Genomic DNA, 15,960 nt, shown 5'->3' on the forward strand with positions numbered 1-15,960 from the left:
CTCCTGCCTCCTCTACCTCATCTTCCTCCTCCTGCCTCCTCTACCTCATCTTCCTCCTGCCTCCTCTACCTCATCTTCCTCCTCCTGCCTCCTCTACCTCATCTTCCTCCTCCTGCCTCCTCTACCTCATCTTCCTCCTCCTGCCTCCTCTACCTCATCTTCCTCCTCCTGCCTCCTCTACCTCATCTTCCTCCTCCTGCCTCCTCTACCTCATCTTCCTCCTCCTGCCTCCTCTACCTCATCTTCCTCCTCCTGCCTCCTCTACCTCATCTTCCTCCTCCTGCCTCCTCTACCTCATCTTCCTCCTCCTGCCTCCTCTACCTCATCTTCCTCCTCCTGCCTCCTCTACCTCATCTTCCTCCTCCTGCCTCCTCTACCTCATCTTCCTCCTCCTGCCTCCTCTACCTCATCTTCCTCCTCCTGCCTCCTCTACCTCATCTTCCTCCTCCTGCCTCCTCTACCTCATCTTCCTCCTCCTGCCTCCTCTACCTCATCTTCCTCCTCCTGCCTCCACTACCTCATCTTCCTCCTCCTGCCTCCACTACCTCATCTTCCTCCTCCTGCCTCCACTACCTCATCTTCCTCCTCCTGCCTCCACTACCTCATCTTCCTCCTCCTGCCTCCACTACCTCATCTTCCTCCACTACCTCATCTTCCTCCTCCTGCCTCCACTACCTCATCTTCCTCCTCCTGCCTCCACTACCTCATCTTCCTCCTCCTGCCTCCTCTACCTCATCTTCCTCCTCCTGCCTCCTCTACCTCATCTTCCTCCTCCTGCCTCCACTACCTCATCTTCCTCCTCCTGCCTCCACTACCTCATCTTCCTCCTCCTGCCTCCTCTACCTCATCTTCCTCCTCCTGCCTCCTCTACCTCATCTTCCTCCTCCTGCCTCCTCTACCTCATCTTCCTCCTCCTGCCTCCTCTACCTCATCTTCCTCCTCCTGCCTCCTCAACCTCATCTTCCTCCTCCTGCCTCCACTACCTCATCTTCCTCCTCCTTCCTCCTCCACCTCATCTTCCTCCTCCTGCCTCCTCTACCTCATCTTCCTCCTCCTGCCTCCTCTACCTCATCTTCCTCCTCCTTCCTCCTCCACCTCATCTTCCTCCTCCTGCCTCCACTACCTCATCTTCCTCTTCTACCTCATCTTCCTCCTCCTTCCTCCTCCACCTCATCTTCCTCCTCCTGCCTCCACTACCTCATCTTCCTCCTCCTGCCTCCACTACCTCATCTTCCTCCTCCTGCCTCCTCTACCTCATCTTCCTCCTCCTGCCTCCTCTACCTCATCTTCCTCCTCCTGCCTCCTCTACCACATCTTCCTCCTCCTGCCACCTCATCTACCTCCTCTTCCTCGTCCTGCCTCCTCTACCTCATCTTCCTCCTCCTGCCTCCTCTACCTCATCTTCCTCCTCCTGCCTCCTCTACCTCATCTTCCTCCTCCTGCCTCCTCTCCCTCATCTTCCTCCTCCTGCCTCCACTACCTCATCTTCCTCCTCCTGCCTCCTCTACATCATCTTCCTCCTCCTGCCTCCTCTACCTCATCTTCCTCCTCCTGCCTCCACTACCTCATCTTCCTCCTCCTGCCTCCTCTACCTCATCTTCCTCCTCCTGCCTCCACTACCTCATCTTCCTCCTCCTGCCTCCTCTACCTCATCTTCCTCCTCCTGCCTCCACTACCTCATCTTCCTCCTCCTGCCTCCTCTACCTCATCTTCCTCCTCCTCCTCATCTTCCTCCTCCTGCCTCCTCCTCTCTTCTTCCTGCCTCCTCTACCTCATCTTCCTCCTCCTGCCTCCACTACCTCATCTTCCTCCTCCTGCCTCCACTACCTCATCTTCCTCCTCCTGCCTCCACTACCTCATCTTCCTCCTCCTGCCTCCACTACCTCATCTTCCTCCTCCTGCCTCCTCTACCTCATCTTCCTCCTCCTGCCTCCACTACCTCATCTTCCTCCTCCTCCTCCACTACTCATCTTCCTCCTGCCTCCACTACCTCATCTTCCTCCTCCTGCCTCCTTTACCTCATCTTCCTCCTCCTGCCTCCACCTCCTCATCTTCCTCCTCCTGCCTCCTCTACCTCATCTTCCTCCTCCTGCCTCCTCTACCTCATCTTCCTCCACCTCCTCATCTTCCTCCTGCCTCCTCTACCTCATCTTCCTCCTCCTGCCTCCTCTACCTCATCTTCCTCCACCTCCTCATCTTCCTCCTGCCTCCTCTACCTCATCTTCCTCCTCCTGCCTCCTCTACCTCATCTTCCTCCTCCTGCCTCCTCTACCTCATCTTCCTCCTGCCTCCTCTACCTCATCTTCCTCCTCCTGCCTCCTCTACCTCATCTTCCTCCTGCTGCCTCCACCTCCTCTTCCTCCTCCTGCCTCCTCTACCTCATCTTCCTCCTCCTGCCTCCTCTACCTCATCTTCCTCCTCCTGCCTCCTCTACCTCATCTTCCTCCTCCTGCCTCCTCTACCTCATCTTCCTCCTCCTGCCTCCTCTACCTCATCTTCCTCCTCCTGCCTCCTCTACCTCATCTTCCTCCTCCTGCCTCCACTACCTCATCTTCCTCCTCCTGCCTCCTCTACCTCATCTTCCTCCTCCTGCCTCCTCTACCTCATCTTCCTCCTCCTGCCTCCTCTACCTCATCTTCCTCCTCCTGCCTCCTCTACCTCATCTTCCTCCTCCTGCCTCCTCTACCTCATCTTCCTCCTCCTGCCTCCTCTACTACCTCATCTTCCTCCTCCTGCCTCCTCTACCTCATCTTCCTCCTCCTGCCTCCTCTACCTCATCTTCCTCCTCCTGCCTCCTCTACCTCATCTTCCTCCTCCTGCCTCCTCTACCTCATCTTCCTCCTCCTGCCTCCTCTACCTCATCTTCCTCCTCCTGCCTCCTCTAACTCATCTTCCTCCTCCTGCCTCCTCTACCTCATCTTCCTCCTCCTGCCTCCTCTACCTCATCTTCCTCCTCCTGCCTCCTCTACCTCATCTTCCTCCTCCTGCCTCCTCTACCTCATCTTCCTCCTCCTGCCTCCTCTACCTCATCTTCCTCCTCCTGCCTCCTCTACCTCATCTTCCTCCTCCTGCCTCCTCTACCTCATCTTCCTCCACCTCCTCATCTTCCTCCTGCCTCCTCTACCTCATCTTCCTCCTGCCTCCTCTACCTCATCTTCCTCCTGCCTCCTCTACCTCATCTTCCTCCTCCTGCCTCCTCTACCTCATCTTCCGCCTCCTGCCTCCTCTACCTCATCTTCCTCCTGCCTCCTCTACCTCATCTTCCTCCTCCTGCCTCCTCTGCCTCATCTTTCTCCTCCTGCCTCCTCTACCTCATCTTCCTCCTTCTGCCTCCTCTACCTCATCTTCTTCCTCCTGCCTCCTCTGCCTCATCTTCCTCCTCCTGCCTCCTCTACCTCATCTTCCTCCTCCTGCCTCCTCTACCTCATCTTCCTCCTTCTGCCTCCTCTACCTCATCTTCTTCCTCCTGCCTCCTCTGCCTCATCTTTCTCCTCCTGCCTCCTCTACCTTATCTTCCTCCTTCCGCCTCCTCTACCTCATCTTCCTCCACCTGTCTTCTCTACCTCCCTCCCTCCTCTACCTCATTTTCCTCCTCCTGCCTCCTCTACCTTCTCATCTTCCTCCTCCTGCCTCCTCTACCTCATCTTCCTCCTCCTGCCTCCTCTACCTCCTCATCTTCCTCCTGCCTCCTCTACCTCATCTTCCTCCTCCTGCCTCCTCTACCTCATCTTTTTCCTCCTGCCTCCTCTACCTCATCTTCCTCCTCCTGCCTCCACTACCTCATCTTCCTCCTCCTGCCTCGCTCTCACCTTCTAGCTCCCACTCCCTCTCCTCTCTCATCCCTCCTCTCCTGTTATCACCACTTCTGTGTACACATTTTATCATTGTCTCTCACATCTTCCACTGTTCTCACCACGTTTTTTTCCCCTCTTTCCTAACCTCCAGACTTAGTGATCCAAGTAAGACCATTTTCCTGCGATAAATAAATATGTAAATCACCCTAAAATGCGAGACTAATAAGCCCGTCCGCAATTTATAGTCAAATTCTGACGTCGGCAGTTCGTCTCTTCCCGGCGGCGGCTGGCGGGGGCGGCGGCTGGCGGGGGCGGCGGCTATCGGTGGGCGGGCGGCCGGCTAAAGCACTACGCCCACACGCCCGCAGTTTCACTCTTTGAGGCCCTGTGCCGCGGGCCGTTAGGGGTGACGGCGGCTCCGGCGGTGCCGTGGGCGGCTTGCGCCTCTCTGAGCCTTGTAAAAACGCCCAAATTAAACGGTTTTGAAGAGTCCCAGCCCGGGGGGGGGCACGGGAGAGGGGTACAGGGGGTAGGGTTGGGGTGGGTAGGGGGGCGACGAAAAAGCCATCGAATACATAATATATGAGGAACCCATACTGAGGGGGAGGGGGAAGAGGGGGAAGGGGAAGAGATAGAGGGAGGGGGTGGAAGGGGAGGGGAAGAGGGGGGGGCACGCACTACTCTTGATAAAAGTTTTATTCAGATTGATTCCAAATGAGGAAGAGTTATTTTTAGGGCTTAACTAAGATACGGAAAGAGGCAAAGGGGGGAGGGAGGGAGGGGAAGGTGGAGGGGAAGGGAGGGGAATGAAGGGAGGGGAAGAATAAATGAGAGAAGTAGGGATAGGGTTGAGGGTGGGAAGGGGTTGAGGAGGGAGGGGAGGGTGGAAGTCGGTTAAGGAGGGAGGGGGGTTGTAAGGAGTGGGCGAAGGGAGTAGAGAAGAGATAGAAGGGAAAGGAAGAGTTGAGGGGAAAGAGGTGAGGGGATGAGAGTGAATGGGTTGGAGAAATAAGAGGGAGGGAAGAAGGTAGGAAGGGAAGGTTGAAGGGAGGGAAGAAGGTAGGGAGGGAAGGTTGAAGGGAGGGAAGAAGGTAGGAAGGGAAGGTTGAAGGGAGGGAAAGACTTTACCAGAGAGGGGGCTGAAGAACAAAAGTAGGAGGAAAGGAAGAACATAGAGGATGGGAAGTGGAATGGAAAGGAAGGGGTGGGGGATAAGGAAAGGTATCAGAAGAGGAGGTATGGGTGAGAAGACAAGTAGAGTCAACAAGGAGAGTGCCAGTGGGTGTAAAACAAACTTCTGGTGCCACTGAGTGACTTTGCTTCACCAACACTGCCACTGAGGGGAAAGAAGGAAAAGGGGCAGGGGGGGGGGAGTTGACTTTGAAGGGGAAGGGGAGATCGATTTAAGAGGAAAAGGGAGGTCGGGTGTTGCTTTAGAAATTAATGGAAAAAAGACTAACCTGGCTAGTAGTTTATAGGGGAAGGGGTTAGACGGGAAGAAGAGGGGAGAGAAGAGGAAGAGAGGAAGAGGAGGAAGGGAGGAGAGGGAGAGGACTACTATTTTTTTTTTTTTTACACAGGGTTTGACAAGGTTAAGGATCCCTAGCTTTATTGACAAGCTATTTACAGGTTAAGGATTCCTAACTTTATTGGCAAGCTAAGAGCTGTTACCTACGTCAGCTCATTTGAAAGCATTTTTATTGTTATGAGACATACAAGTAGGAAACAGGATGAAGTTGGAGCCATCTGTGGGCCAGCATTTTCATTTGATCAACTGACTTTATCTCGTTGACATCATCATGCTGTACGAATGTATTCCATACTCGAGTCATCCTGGGTATGTATGATTTCGACACGAAGATGAGAAACATCTCGTAATCCATACAATGAGAGTTGTCCCCAAACTACACTTCAATAAGTGACTAACTAAAGTGAGATAGACGAGAAGGAGTATAGAAGGAAGTCAGTGATGGAAGGTGGAATGAATGCAGATAAACAGGAGGGAAGTGGGATAGTAAGGATGGTAAAACTGGATGAATAACTAACGTGATGGAAATAAGGAGAGCAAATGAGTGGGGAGACAACGTAAAGAATCCAGAAAGGAAGTATAGACGTGGGAACGATGTATAGAAGAATGATGAAACATAAGAAAAGGATAGAAATAAATAATTGATCAAGGGAAGGTAATAATAAGCCAGTGAGAAGACGGCTGGGAGAAAGAGGGAGAGGGAGAGAGAGAGAGGCTGATGGATAGAGGAGAGGGAGTGAGGGCAGGGAGGGTGATGTAATACTCTCTTAGGATGATACTTTTAATGGTTCGGATCCCTCACCCCCCCTGAATAAATTAAATGGGGGGGGAGAAAAGAGGAACTGAGATAGCTGGTTAAGTTCCGAAGGGAAGATGAGGATAGGTAAGTAATTCCAAGTTTTTGGTTATCCTAGAAAGATGGAAATAGGCAGGGATGGTGGTGGATGGTGTTAGTGGTGGTTAATGGTGGTAATAGTGTTGAATGGTGGTAGTCGATGGTTTTAATAGTAGTAGTGGTGGTTGATGGTGGGCAATTTCCCCCCCCCCAAAAAAAAAAAAATCCAATGCGAGTCTTATTTACATGACCAACTATCTCAAGTGGCCTTTGTGGTCATTTAAGCAAAGCTTCCCGCTGGCTGGCTTCCCTCTCCACAAGAAATAAAATCAATCCTCCAGCAAATGATGTGTGCTGCAAGTTTATCCACTGGTATAAAAAGGAACAGAGATGGATGCGACACATGAGTAATGCTTTGATATTTTTATGTACGACACTCTGGACGTTAGTGGATCCAGGCACTCTGGACGTTAGTGGATCCAGGCACTCTGGACTTTAGTGGATCCAGGCACTCTGGACTTTAGTGGATCCAGGCACTCTGGACGTTAGTGGATCCAGGCACTCTGGACGTTAGTGGATCCAGGCACTCTGGACTTTAGTGGATCCAGGCACTCTGGACGTTAGTGGATCCAGGCACTCTGGACGTTAGTGGATCCAGGCACTCTGGACGTTAGTGGATCCAGACACTCTGGACGTTAGTGGATCCAGACACTGTGGACGTTAGTGGATCCAGACACTCTGGACGTTAGTGGATCCAGACACTGTGGACGTTAGTGGATCCAGGCACTCTGGAGGTTAGTGGATCCAGACACTCTGGACGTTAGTGGATCCAGGCACTCTGGACGTTAGTGGATCCAGGCACTCTGGACGTTAGTGAATCCAGGCACTCTGGACGTTAGTGGATCCAGGCACTCTGGACGTTAGTGGATCCAGGCACTCTGGACGTTAGTGGATCCAGGCACTCTGGACGTTAGTGGATCCAGGCACTCTGGACGTTAGTGGATCCAGGCACTCTGGACGTTAGTGGATCCAGACACTCTGGACGTTAGTGGATCCAGACACTCTGGACGTTAGTGGATCCAGACACTGTGGACGTTAGTGGATCCAGACACTCTGGACGTTAGTGGATCCAGACACTCTGGACGTTAGTGGATCCAGACACTCTGGACGTTAGTGGATCCAGACACTCTGGACGTTAGTGGATCCAGGCACTCTGGACGTTAGTGGATCCAGACACTCTGGACGTTAGTGGATCCAGACACTGTGGACGTTAGTGGATGTAGACACTCTGGACGTTAGTGGATCCAGGCACTCTGGACGTTAGTGAATCCAGACACTCAGGACGTTAGTGGATCCAGACACTCTGGACGTTAGTGGATCCAGACACTCTGGACGTTAGTGGATCCAGACACTCTGGACGTTAGTGGATCCAGACACTCTGGACGTTAGTGGATCCAGACACTCTGGACGTTAGTGGATCCAGACACTCTGGACGTTAGTGGATCCAGACACTCTGGACGTTAATGGATGTAGACACTCTGGACGTTAGTGGATGTAGACACTGTGGACGTTAGTGGATGTAGACACTGTGGACGTTAGTGGATGTAGACACTGTGGACGTTAGTGGATCCAGACACTGTGGGCGTTAGTGGATCCAGACACTGTGGACGTTAGTGGATCCAGACACTGTGGACGTTAGTGGATCCAGACACTGTGGACGTTAGTGGATCCAGACACTGTGGACGTTAGTGGATCCAGACACTGTGGACGTTAGTGGATCCAGACACTGTGGACGTTAGTGGATCCAGACACTGTGGACGTTAGTGGATCCAGACACTCTGGACGTTAGTGGATCCAGACACTGTGGACGTTAGTGGATCCAGACACTGTGGACGTTAGTGGATCCAGACACTGTGGACGTTAGTGGATCCAGACACTGTGGACGTTAGTGGATCCAGACACTGTGGACGTTAGTGGATCCAGACACTCTGGACGTTAGTGGATCCAGACACTGTGGACGTTAGTGGATCCAGACACTCTGGACGTTAGTGGATCCAGACACTCTGGACGTTAGTGGATCCAGACACTCTGGACGTTAGTGGATCCAGACACACTGGACGTTAGTGGATCCAGACACTCTGGACGTTAGTGGATCCAGACACTCTGGACGTTAGTGGATCCAGACACTCTGGACGTTAGTGGATCCAGACACTCTGGACGTTAGTGGATCCAGACACTCTGGACGTTAGTGGATCCAGACACTCTGGACGTTAGTGGATGTAGACACTGTGAACGTTAGTGGATGTAGACACTGTGGACGTTAGTGGATGTAGACACTGTGGACGTTAGTGGATGTAGACACTGTGGGCGTTAGTGGATCCAGACACTGTGGGCGTTAGTGGATCCAGACACTGTGGGCGTTAGTGGATCCAGACACTGTGGACGTTAGTGGATCCAGACACTGTGGACGTTAGTGGATCCAGACACTGTGGACGTTAGTGGATCCAGACACTGTGGACGTTAGTGGATCCAGACACTCTGGACGTTAGTGGATCCATACACTGTGGACGTTAGTGGATCCAGAAACTCTGGACGTTAGTGGATCCAGACACTCTGGACGTTAGTGGATCCAGACACTCTGGACGTTAGTGGATCCAGACACTCTGGACGTTAGTGGATCCAGACACTCTGGACGTTAGTGGATCCAGACACTCTGGACGTTAGTGGATCCAGACACTCTGGACGTTAGTGGATCCAGACACTCTGGACGTTAGTGGATCCAGACACTATGGACGTTAGTGGATCCAGACACTCTGGACGTTAGTGGATCCAGACACTCTGGACGTTAGTGGATCCAGACACTCTGGACGTTAGTGGATCCAGACACTGTGAACGTTAACTGATCCAGACATTGTGTACGTTCATGAACAAAGACACTGTGGAGGGTCATGGATCTAGATACCAACAATCTGCTGTTTGCTGAGATATATATATATATATATATATATATATATATATATAAGGGTTATTTTATAATCAGATTCAGTACGCGTCGCTCGGGATTACACAGTGAATTCAAAAGCAAATTTCGGATAAGGTCATTTGAATTTCGCCTATTTCAACAGAGACCAAAAAACACGCGCGCATTAACTGTAAACACTCGCATTTAATTTAATCCCCAAATACCTCTCACCTGCATCACTCCCCCCTCCCCTCTCCCACTCCCCTCCCTCTTCCCCCTACCCGCATCCCCAATCTGTGTTGCCCGGGAACTGGCTGTCAGATTAACTAGCCAATCACGGGTAATTAACGTGCTTTGTCCCCCGGATCAGCCAATGAATACCAAACACGGGCTGCATCCTGATTGGCCCACAGAGTCATATTTTGAACCAATAGCAAGTCGAGTTTCAATGTGTTGACGGGGGAGGGGGGGAAGAAATCACAGGATGAGAGGCTGTATCAGGCAGCAATGTTTTGTTCGTGTGTTTTATGTTATTTTTCGAGGTGTGGGGGTGCGGGTGGGGGGTTTCTTTCGTGCTGTGTTGGCGGAGAGATTTATAATGGTCCGTGTGGAGGCCGAAGGTTGTCAATTAGTTAGTTGGTTGCCATCATTAGAAGGCTTTGTCAGTAGACCAGCCGAAATCCTGCTTAAGCTGAGGGGGGTCAGTGGCCCACTGCTGTCAGCACTTCTCAAGAGATGAGGGGAAGTGAGAGAGGGAGACAGAGGGGAAGAAAGTAGCCAGGATGTGTATGTGTGCGAGAGAGAGAGAGAGAGAGAGAGAGAGAGAGAGAGAGAGAGAGAGAGAGAGAGAGAGAATCAGAGGGGAAAGGTGATAAATAGTAAGGGGGACAGACGAATGGGAAAGGAGAAGAGAGAGATAAACTAAAGAGGGGAAGGGGATTAGGGAGAGAACGGAGGTGGAGATATGTCGCTAAGGTAAAATAAAAGAAAAAACAACATATAAAAGATGAATGAGTGGATGACAGAGCAAGGGAAGAAAAGCTGGAAGTAAGAAGAAGCAGATGAAGACTGGAAGAGACAATGATATGGGAAGTAGAATGAAAATTTCTGAGAGAGAGAGAGAGAGAGAGAGAGACGTAACTATCTCCTATTTCTAGGTACTATATGTCCCCTACACTATTATTATTATTATTATTATAGTAATGACATAGTGTATCAAACTCGAATATTTTTAATATATTTCATAGCAATCATTTTTTTTGCATAGTTTGACACACACACACACACACACACAGTTTTACTAGAAGGGAAAGACTAAGAATCCTACCCTAAAATACATTTTGCAAGACCACAAGGTTTGTCCATCTTCAGGAAATCAAGTTCCAGCATCATGGCTGGAACTTGATTTCAAGCATTTTGAATACTGGAATTTACAGACCACATCAACAATTAACATCGAATACAGAAAAAAAAACAGCCGTTCTCCTTCAATTGTTTTCGTCTGTCTTGGGAGAGTAACCAGAACGTAACATCAACGCGTTTTATTGGTTCGGTTTCCCGAGTTTGTTTTTACATTTTCATTTATCGTCTTTTGCTAATGAGTATTGCAGTTTCTGTTATGTAATATGCTTCTTCCAGAATGTGATTTCCTATATATACACCTATATATGCTTGACACACAGGGTCACAACTCGTATATACTATCATATACAAATCAACCCATCCTTGAACTGATCTTCCTATCCATTATTTTTATGACCTCTCAAGTAGCTTGCCCACGATTTCCATCTCTCCTCCGGGTTAACTCGATGATCAAATTCTCTTATGGACCCTGTTTTCCTTCTTACATTTGCTTCTGTAGGTACGGCATGGCCTTCGACGCCGCTCGCAGGAAGAACGCCACCAGAGAGACCACAGCGACGCTGAAGGCCTGGCTCAACGAACACAAGAAGAATCCTTACCCTACCAAGGGTGAGAAGATTATGCTGGCTATCATCACTAAGATGACTCTTACTCAGGTAGGTGGTGGTGATAGTGGTAGGTGGTGGTGGTGATAGTGGTAAATGGTGCTGGTGGCAGGAACTTACCCTCCATCCCCCACTTGTTCCCAGTATTAGTAAGTGGCAATTGTGGAGATTGTGATGATGGTGGTGATTGTTGTGGAGTTGACTGCGTAAGTGGTAGTCATGATTACCACCATCATCATAGATGTTCAGAGCTTGCCCAGCCATCGATTTCTCTCTCTCTCTCTCTCTCTCTCTCTCTCTCTCTCTCTCTCTCTCTCTCTATCTCACGAGGGCAATATTTTACCTATATTTTCAAAACCAAAGAGATCGGTAACGTCGCAAACCAGAACAATAATCTCGGGTGAATTAAAATCACACACAAACGCTGTCTTATCTTCCTTCAGTGACTACAAAAAAAAGGTCAAATTTATTTTATTTCAACATTTTTTTTTTGCTGATGATGCCTATTTAAGGCAGAACTTGCCCCAGTTATCTAATAAAGGAGACAAGCTTTCCCTGGAGATGTTCGCTGTGTGTGTGGAACTTAACGAGTCTCAACTTCAGAGAGGCTCTACACGGAGCGAAATGTGTTGTCAATAAGTCCTACTCTATAACGTGTATCTCTTCCTCGCTATCACGAGCGAAACGTCGTCTTGTAATCTAGCAAAGTCGTGATCTTTGCCACAGACTTTGCACTGAGCGAAAAGTCTAAATAAAAAGTGTGGTTTTTCCCTCACCTCTCTGATAGTTTTTGTTATAGTTTTTTCTCTGAATCAGCCATTAAAACCCAGCTGATTTTATACCAGGGTTATGTACATTTCCAAATGTCTCCCGTTTAAAGGCTGCATGATTTAGGCAAATCCCCGTTTGTACTCAATACGCTCAGAAACGGCTAATTTCCTCCGGTTGGAAGTCAAAAGACCTTGGAACCGCTCGACCTTAACTGTTTAAACTGAGAATTGACTCGTTAAAAAACTTGGAGATTTTTTTTTGTGTGTATATCAGCAGAGAGATTGTTTGCTGGTGGGTCGGGCGGGGAAGGTGCGTACCTCCTAATTAAGGTGACACTTACCTGAGGAGAGGTAAACAGCGAGGCGGGGAGAAAGAAGAGGCTGGGGGAGGGGGAAGAGAAGCAGGTAAGCGGAGGCGGGGTTGAGAAATAAGCAAGAAAAGACAGGGGAGAAAATGCAGAGAAGAGAGAAGTGGACACTCGACGTTGAAGGCTTGGGAAAAACTACATGGAAGAAGATGCTGAGGAGAGGAATCAGGGAGGAGGAAGAGGAATGAGACAATAGTAGAAGGAGAAAGAGATTACCCATAGGTTACCAGTAGTCGCTTCCGACGGGGAGGTCAGAGCTCCGCGGCGCGGCTCCAGACCAGGCCTCCTGGTTGCTGGTCTGGCGAAGAGCGGTGGAGGAATGGGACAAGACAACAGAACGAGCAAATTCAGTAACCCTTGCGGACTGAAATTCCAACTGTATTTGTCACTGCTTCAGGACCAGGCTATAAGTCTGAGAAACCCGTCAAGACAGACACACACAGACACACACGGTGGTGTCTTCAAGAGGCTGTGTCTCGACTCCAGTAAAAACTTCTTGATAGGAGGAATTGACTTGTACCCCGCCGCTGTTTAAATCAATCCTGACTCCTTCCCATTTCCAAAGAGCTGTGTAACCCCCTATGGATTTAGCTTTTCCAAGTGAAAATACTACTTCTACTAATAATAATAATTTAATAATATAATAATATAACAATAATTAATAACACGCTTTTCACCTGAGTTTCCTCAGGTACTCTGGCAAAATTTCCTGGCTGAACCCGTTCCTATCTCACCCAGAACTCCTGAGCTCATAATAATATTGCATTAAGGGATTCGAACCTGATTAAAGGGATTTAGAACAGGTTAACCCAGAAGTACAAATACATTAAAACTAAAAATTCATCTCAGAATACCTAGACGTCGTAACGTGTCAGCAACACAGTCTTAAAGAAATTCGAACCTGAGGAACCACGTAGGGTTCCACTGGTTCAATTCCTGCCAAACTCTTAAAAATGTAAACATTACTGTGATGCAATAAAACTGGTAAAAAAAAAATTGTCATTATTTAAATTCGCAAATTATTTTGGCGGTTTATTTGGCGATTATATTAAGCTGTTTTTTTTCTTTATTATTAGTTATAGTATTAGCATAGTAATAACAATAAAATATTATATTTATATTAGTAACTCCCTCAGTTTACATACTGACCTGTGGTATCTCACCTGGTCACTCAGGTCTCCACGTGGTTCGCCAACGCTCGCCGGCGTCTCAAGAAGGAGAACAAGATGACGTGGGAGCCCAGGAACAAGACGGACGACGATGATGATGACGACGATGATAAAGATGATGACCCGAACGATGGTGAGAAGGGCAAAGGTAAAGGCTGTCCCCCACACGGCCCTTTTTACCTGCATGGTTCTGTTACCTGTTGTCTCTTTTCCTGTTGCCTCCTCTTCCGTGACTTGTTCTCCTGCTGTTCGTCAGTGACCTGTTCAAGAGGTACCCGTTCTCCTGCTCTCCGTTACCTGTTATCTTGTACTCCTGTTGTGCGTGTGCTGTTGTTACCCGTTTTCCTGCTCTCCGCTATCTGTTGCGTGTGCTCCTGTTATCTATTGTCCACGTTCTGTGTTACCTCTTCTTCCGTTCTGTTGTTGGTACGCCTTTCACCTGCTTTTTCCTCGTCTGTTCCCAATTTTTTTGCGTGAACTTTGGACTGCAACATCCCCACTCCTCCAAGAATGCAGGCACTGTACTCCCCACCTCCAGGACTCGAGTCCAGCTAACCTGATGTATATGAAGTAATGACTGTCCTGGAGGTACTCGAACCGGGGGAACATGTGAGAATATTTCATAGATTCACCCAGGATAATCACGCATTAACGCGCGTCTTTCTGGTATCCCTTAAGACTCTCTAAGGCGTTGATGAGTATCCCTCTTGTTGATGACAACGCATTGCTGTTGTTCCCTCTTTCACGGTTCTGTCCAGTGCCCGGTAAACCCGGATTTACCTGTCTGCGGTCGTCAGAACTGCTTTTTCCTCTCCGCCCTTGCATTCTGTCTCGTGATAGTGGTGTAAGAACTAGCTTGTCCTGATGTTTCTTATCGCGGCGATGTCTGCCTGCCCGGTGGAAATTTTTCATCGTTAGTGCCACCTCCGCATATCCTGGGACATCAATTCCTCTCGTTTGTTTTCCACCAAAGTCATTGTTTACTCTTCATTTTCATTATTAATTGCCCCCATTTTTTTCCTCTTCTGGGACCTCACAAACTATTTTAGAGGCTTTGGATCTGCTGATATATTATTTACCACACTAGGTGTTATCTCTCTTCCGTACTTAGGTCTTTCAACTTCCTGCCTCCTGTCCCTAGTTGGTTTAGCGCTTAGTTACGATTGCAATAATAAATACTGCCTCCTGTACTCGCCTATTTGTGGATGCAGCAGAAGCCGAGACTCAGCTCCTGGATCTTCCTTTTAAAACTCATCCGTGGGTATGTGTCAGGTCTTCCATAATCTCGCACATCAGTGTCTTCACTTTCTCGTCTCCAGAGAACAGGTCTTCCCTGTCCTGCAGCTCAAAAAAAAAAAATGTCATAAGACCATTTGTCAAGTAACATGAAGCTCTGGAAGAAATATCTGAAAACCGCCATCGCCATCACATCTCGTCACGGTAAACCGCTGGCTGGCTAGCTTGTTGGCTTACTGGTTGGCTGACTTTTTTGGCTGGCTTACTGGGTGACTGGATAGCTTGTTGGCTTATTGGTTGGCTGACTTCCTGACTGGCTTACTGGGCGACTGGCTGGCTTGTTAGCTAGCAAGCATGTAACGAGGTAGGCAGGTAAGTAGATAGGTTGGCAAGTAGACAACTCAACATACAAAGATACAAGAAGATCAGTAGGTAGGTAAGCAGGCGGAGAAAGAGAAAAAGCAACCGTGGAGACTTGCAAATAAAATAGGGAGGCAGGGAGGTGGAGACAAGCAGGGAGATGGGTGAGGGAGACAGGGAGGGAGGGAGGCATGTAGGAAGGCAATGAGACAGGCATGGGGGGGAGGGAGGCAGAGACAGGTAGACAGACAAGCTGGCCTGACAACACTCGGACGAGCTCAACAGGATCCACCTCGTCGCTATCAGCGGACATGAAGAATCGCCACCGTACACATAGTTATCACGAAAGCCTTTTAAGCTATCGCCATTATCATGTGTGTGTGTATGTGTGTGTGTGTGTGTGTGTGTGTGTGTGTGTGTGTGTGTGTGTGTGTGCGTGTGTGTGTGTGAGGGGGGGACCTAAGAGCAGACGATCAGCAACAATCGCAACTGCTTCCCTTGCCCATTTCATTTTATTAGGAACACCACCTCCCTCCCCCGTCATCAAGGTGATAAGAGCGTACAACGACAGGCTGACTCCGTGTTGAGCAAGGAAATGCTTCTGTAACAAGCGCTCTCAGTTATCAGCTTGGCCGATGGGTAACCCGTTATGGAAAAACGACATTGCGGATATTACCCCCAGATGGGCCCTCCCCCCTAGTTTTTCCAGGCTGGCGTACATACCACCTCGCTGAAAACGCATCCAACTGTCTGAAATTAACCTCCAGGAGGACAGCGTACGAGGCAGGAGGCGCGGGCAGCGTGGAGGGAGAGTTTGTATATTGTTATCGAGAAGTGGGTAGTTGGGGAGTTATGGTCTGGGTGGAGTCAGGGAGGAGTCCGGACGGTACAGCCCAGTTCGGCGTCTTGTTCGAACTGCTTCCGAATTGATCGTTCTAAACACACGGCCGTTTTTTTTTTTTCTTTGCCCC

General features: G+C 49.4%; 1 protein-coding gene across 1 annotated transcript in view; it reads left to right on the forward strand.

Annotated features, from left to right (window-relative positions):
* The window catches only part of LOC128697251 (putative iroquois-class homeodomain protein irx-1), a 226,034-nt gene that overhangs the window by 182,146 nt on the left and 27,928 nt on the right, over nucleotides 1–15,960 (forward strand). The window contains exons 6-7 of the mRNA XM_070090402.1: nucleotides 10,981–11,137; nucleotides 13,400–13,526. Coding sequence (XP_069946503.1) covers nucleotides 10,981–11,137; nucleotides 13,400–13,526 — 284 coding nt within the window. The remainder of the gene's footprint in view (nucleotides 1–10,980; nucleotides 11,138–13,399; nucleotides 13,527–15,960) is intronic.

Source organism: Cherax quadricarinatus, chromosome 31 (genome assembly GCF_038502225.1).
Source record: "Cherax quadricarinatus isolate ZL_2023a chromosome 31, ASM3850222v1, whole genome shotgun sequence".
Taxonomy (NCBI): domain Eukaryota; kingdom Metazoa; phylum Arthropoda; class Malacostraca; order Decapoda; family Parastacidae; genus Cherax; species Cherax quadricarinatus.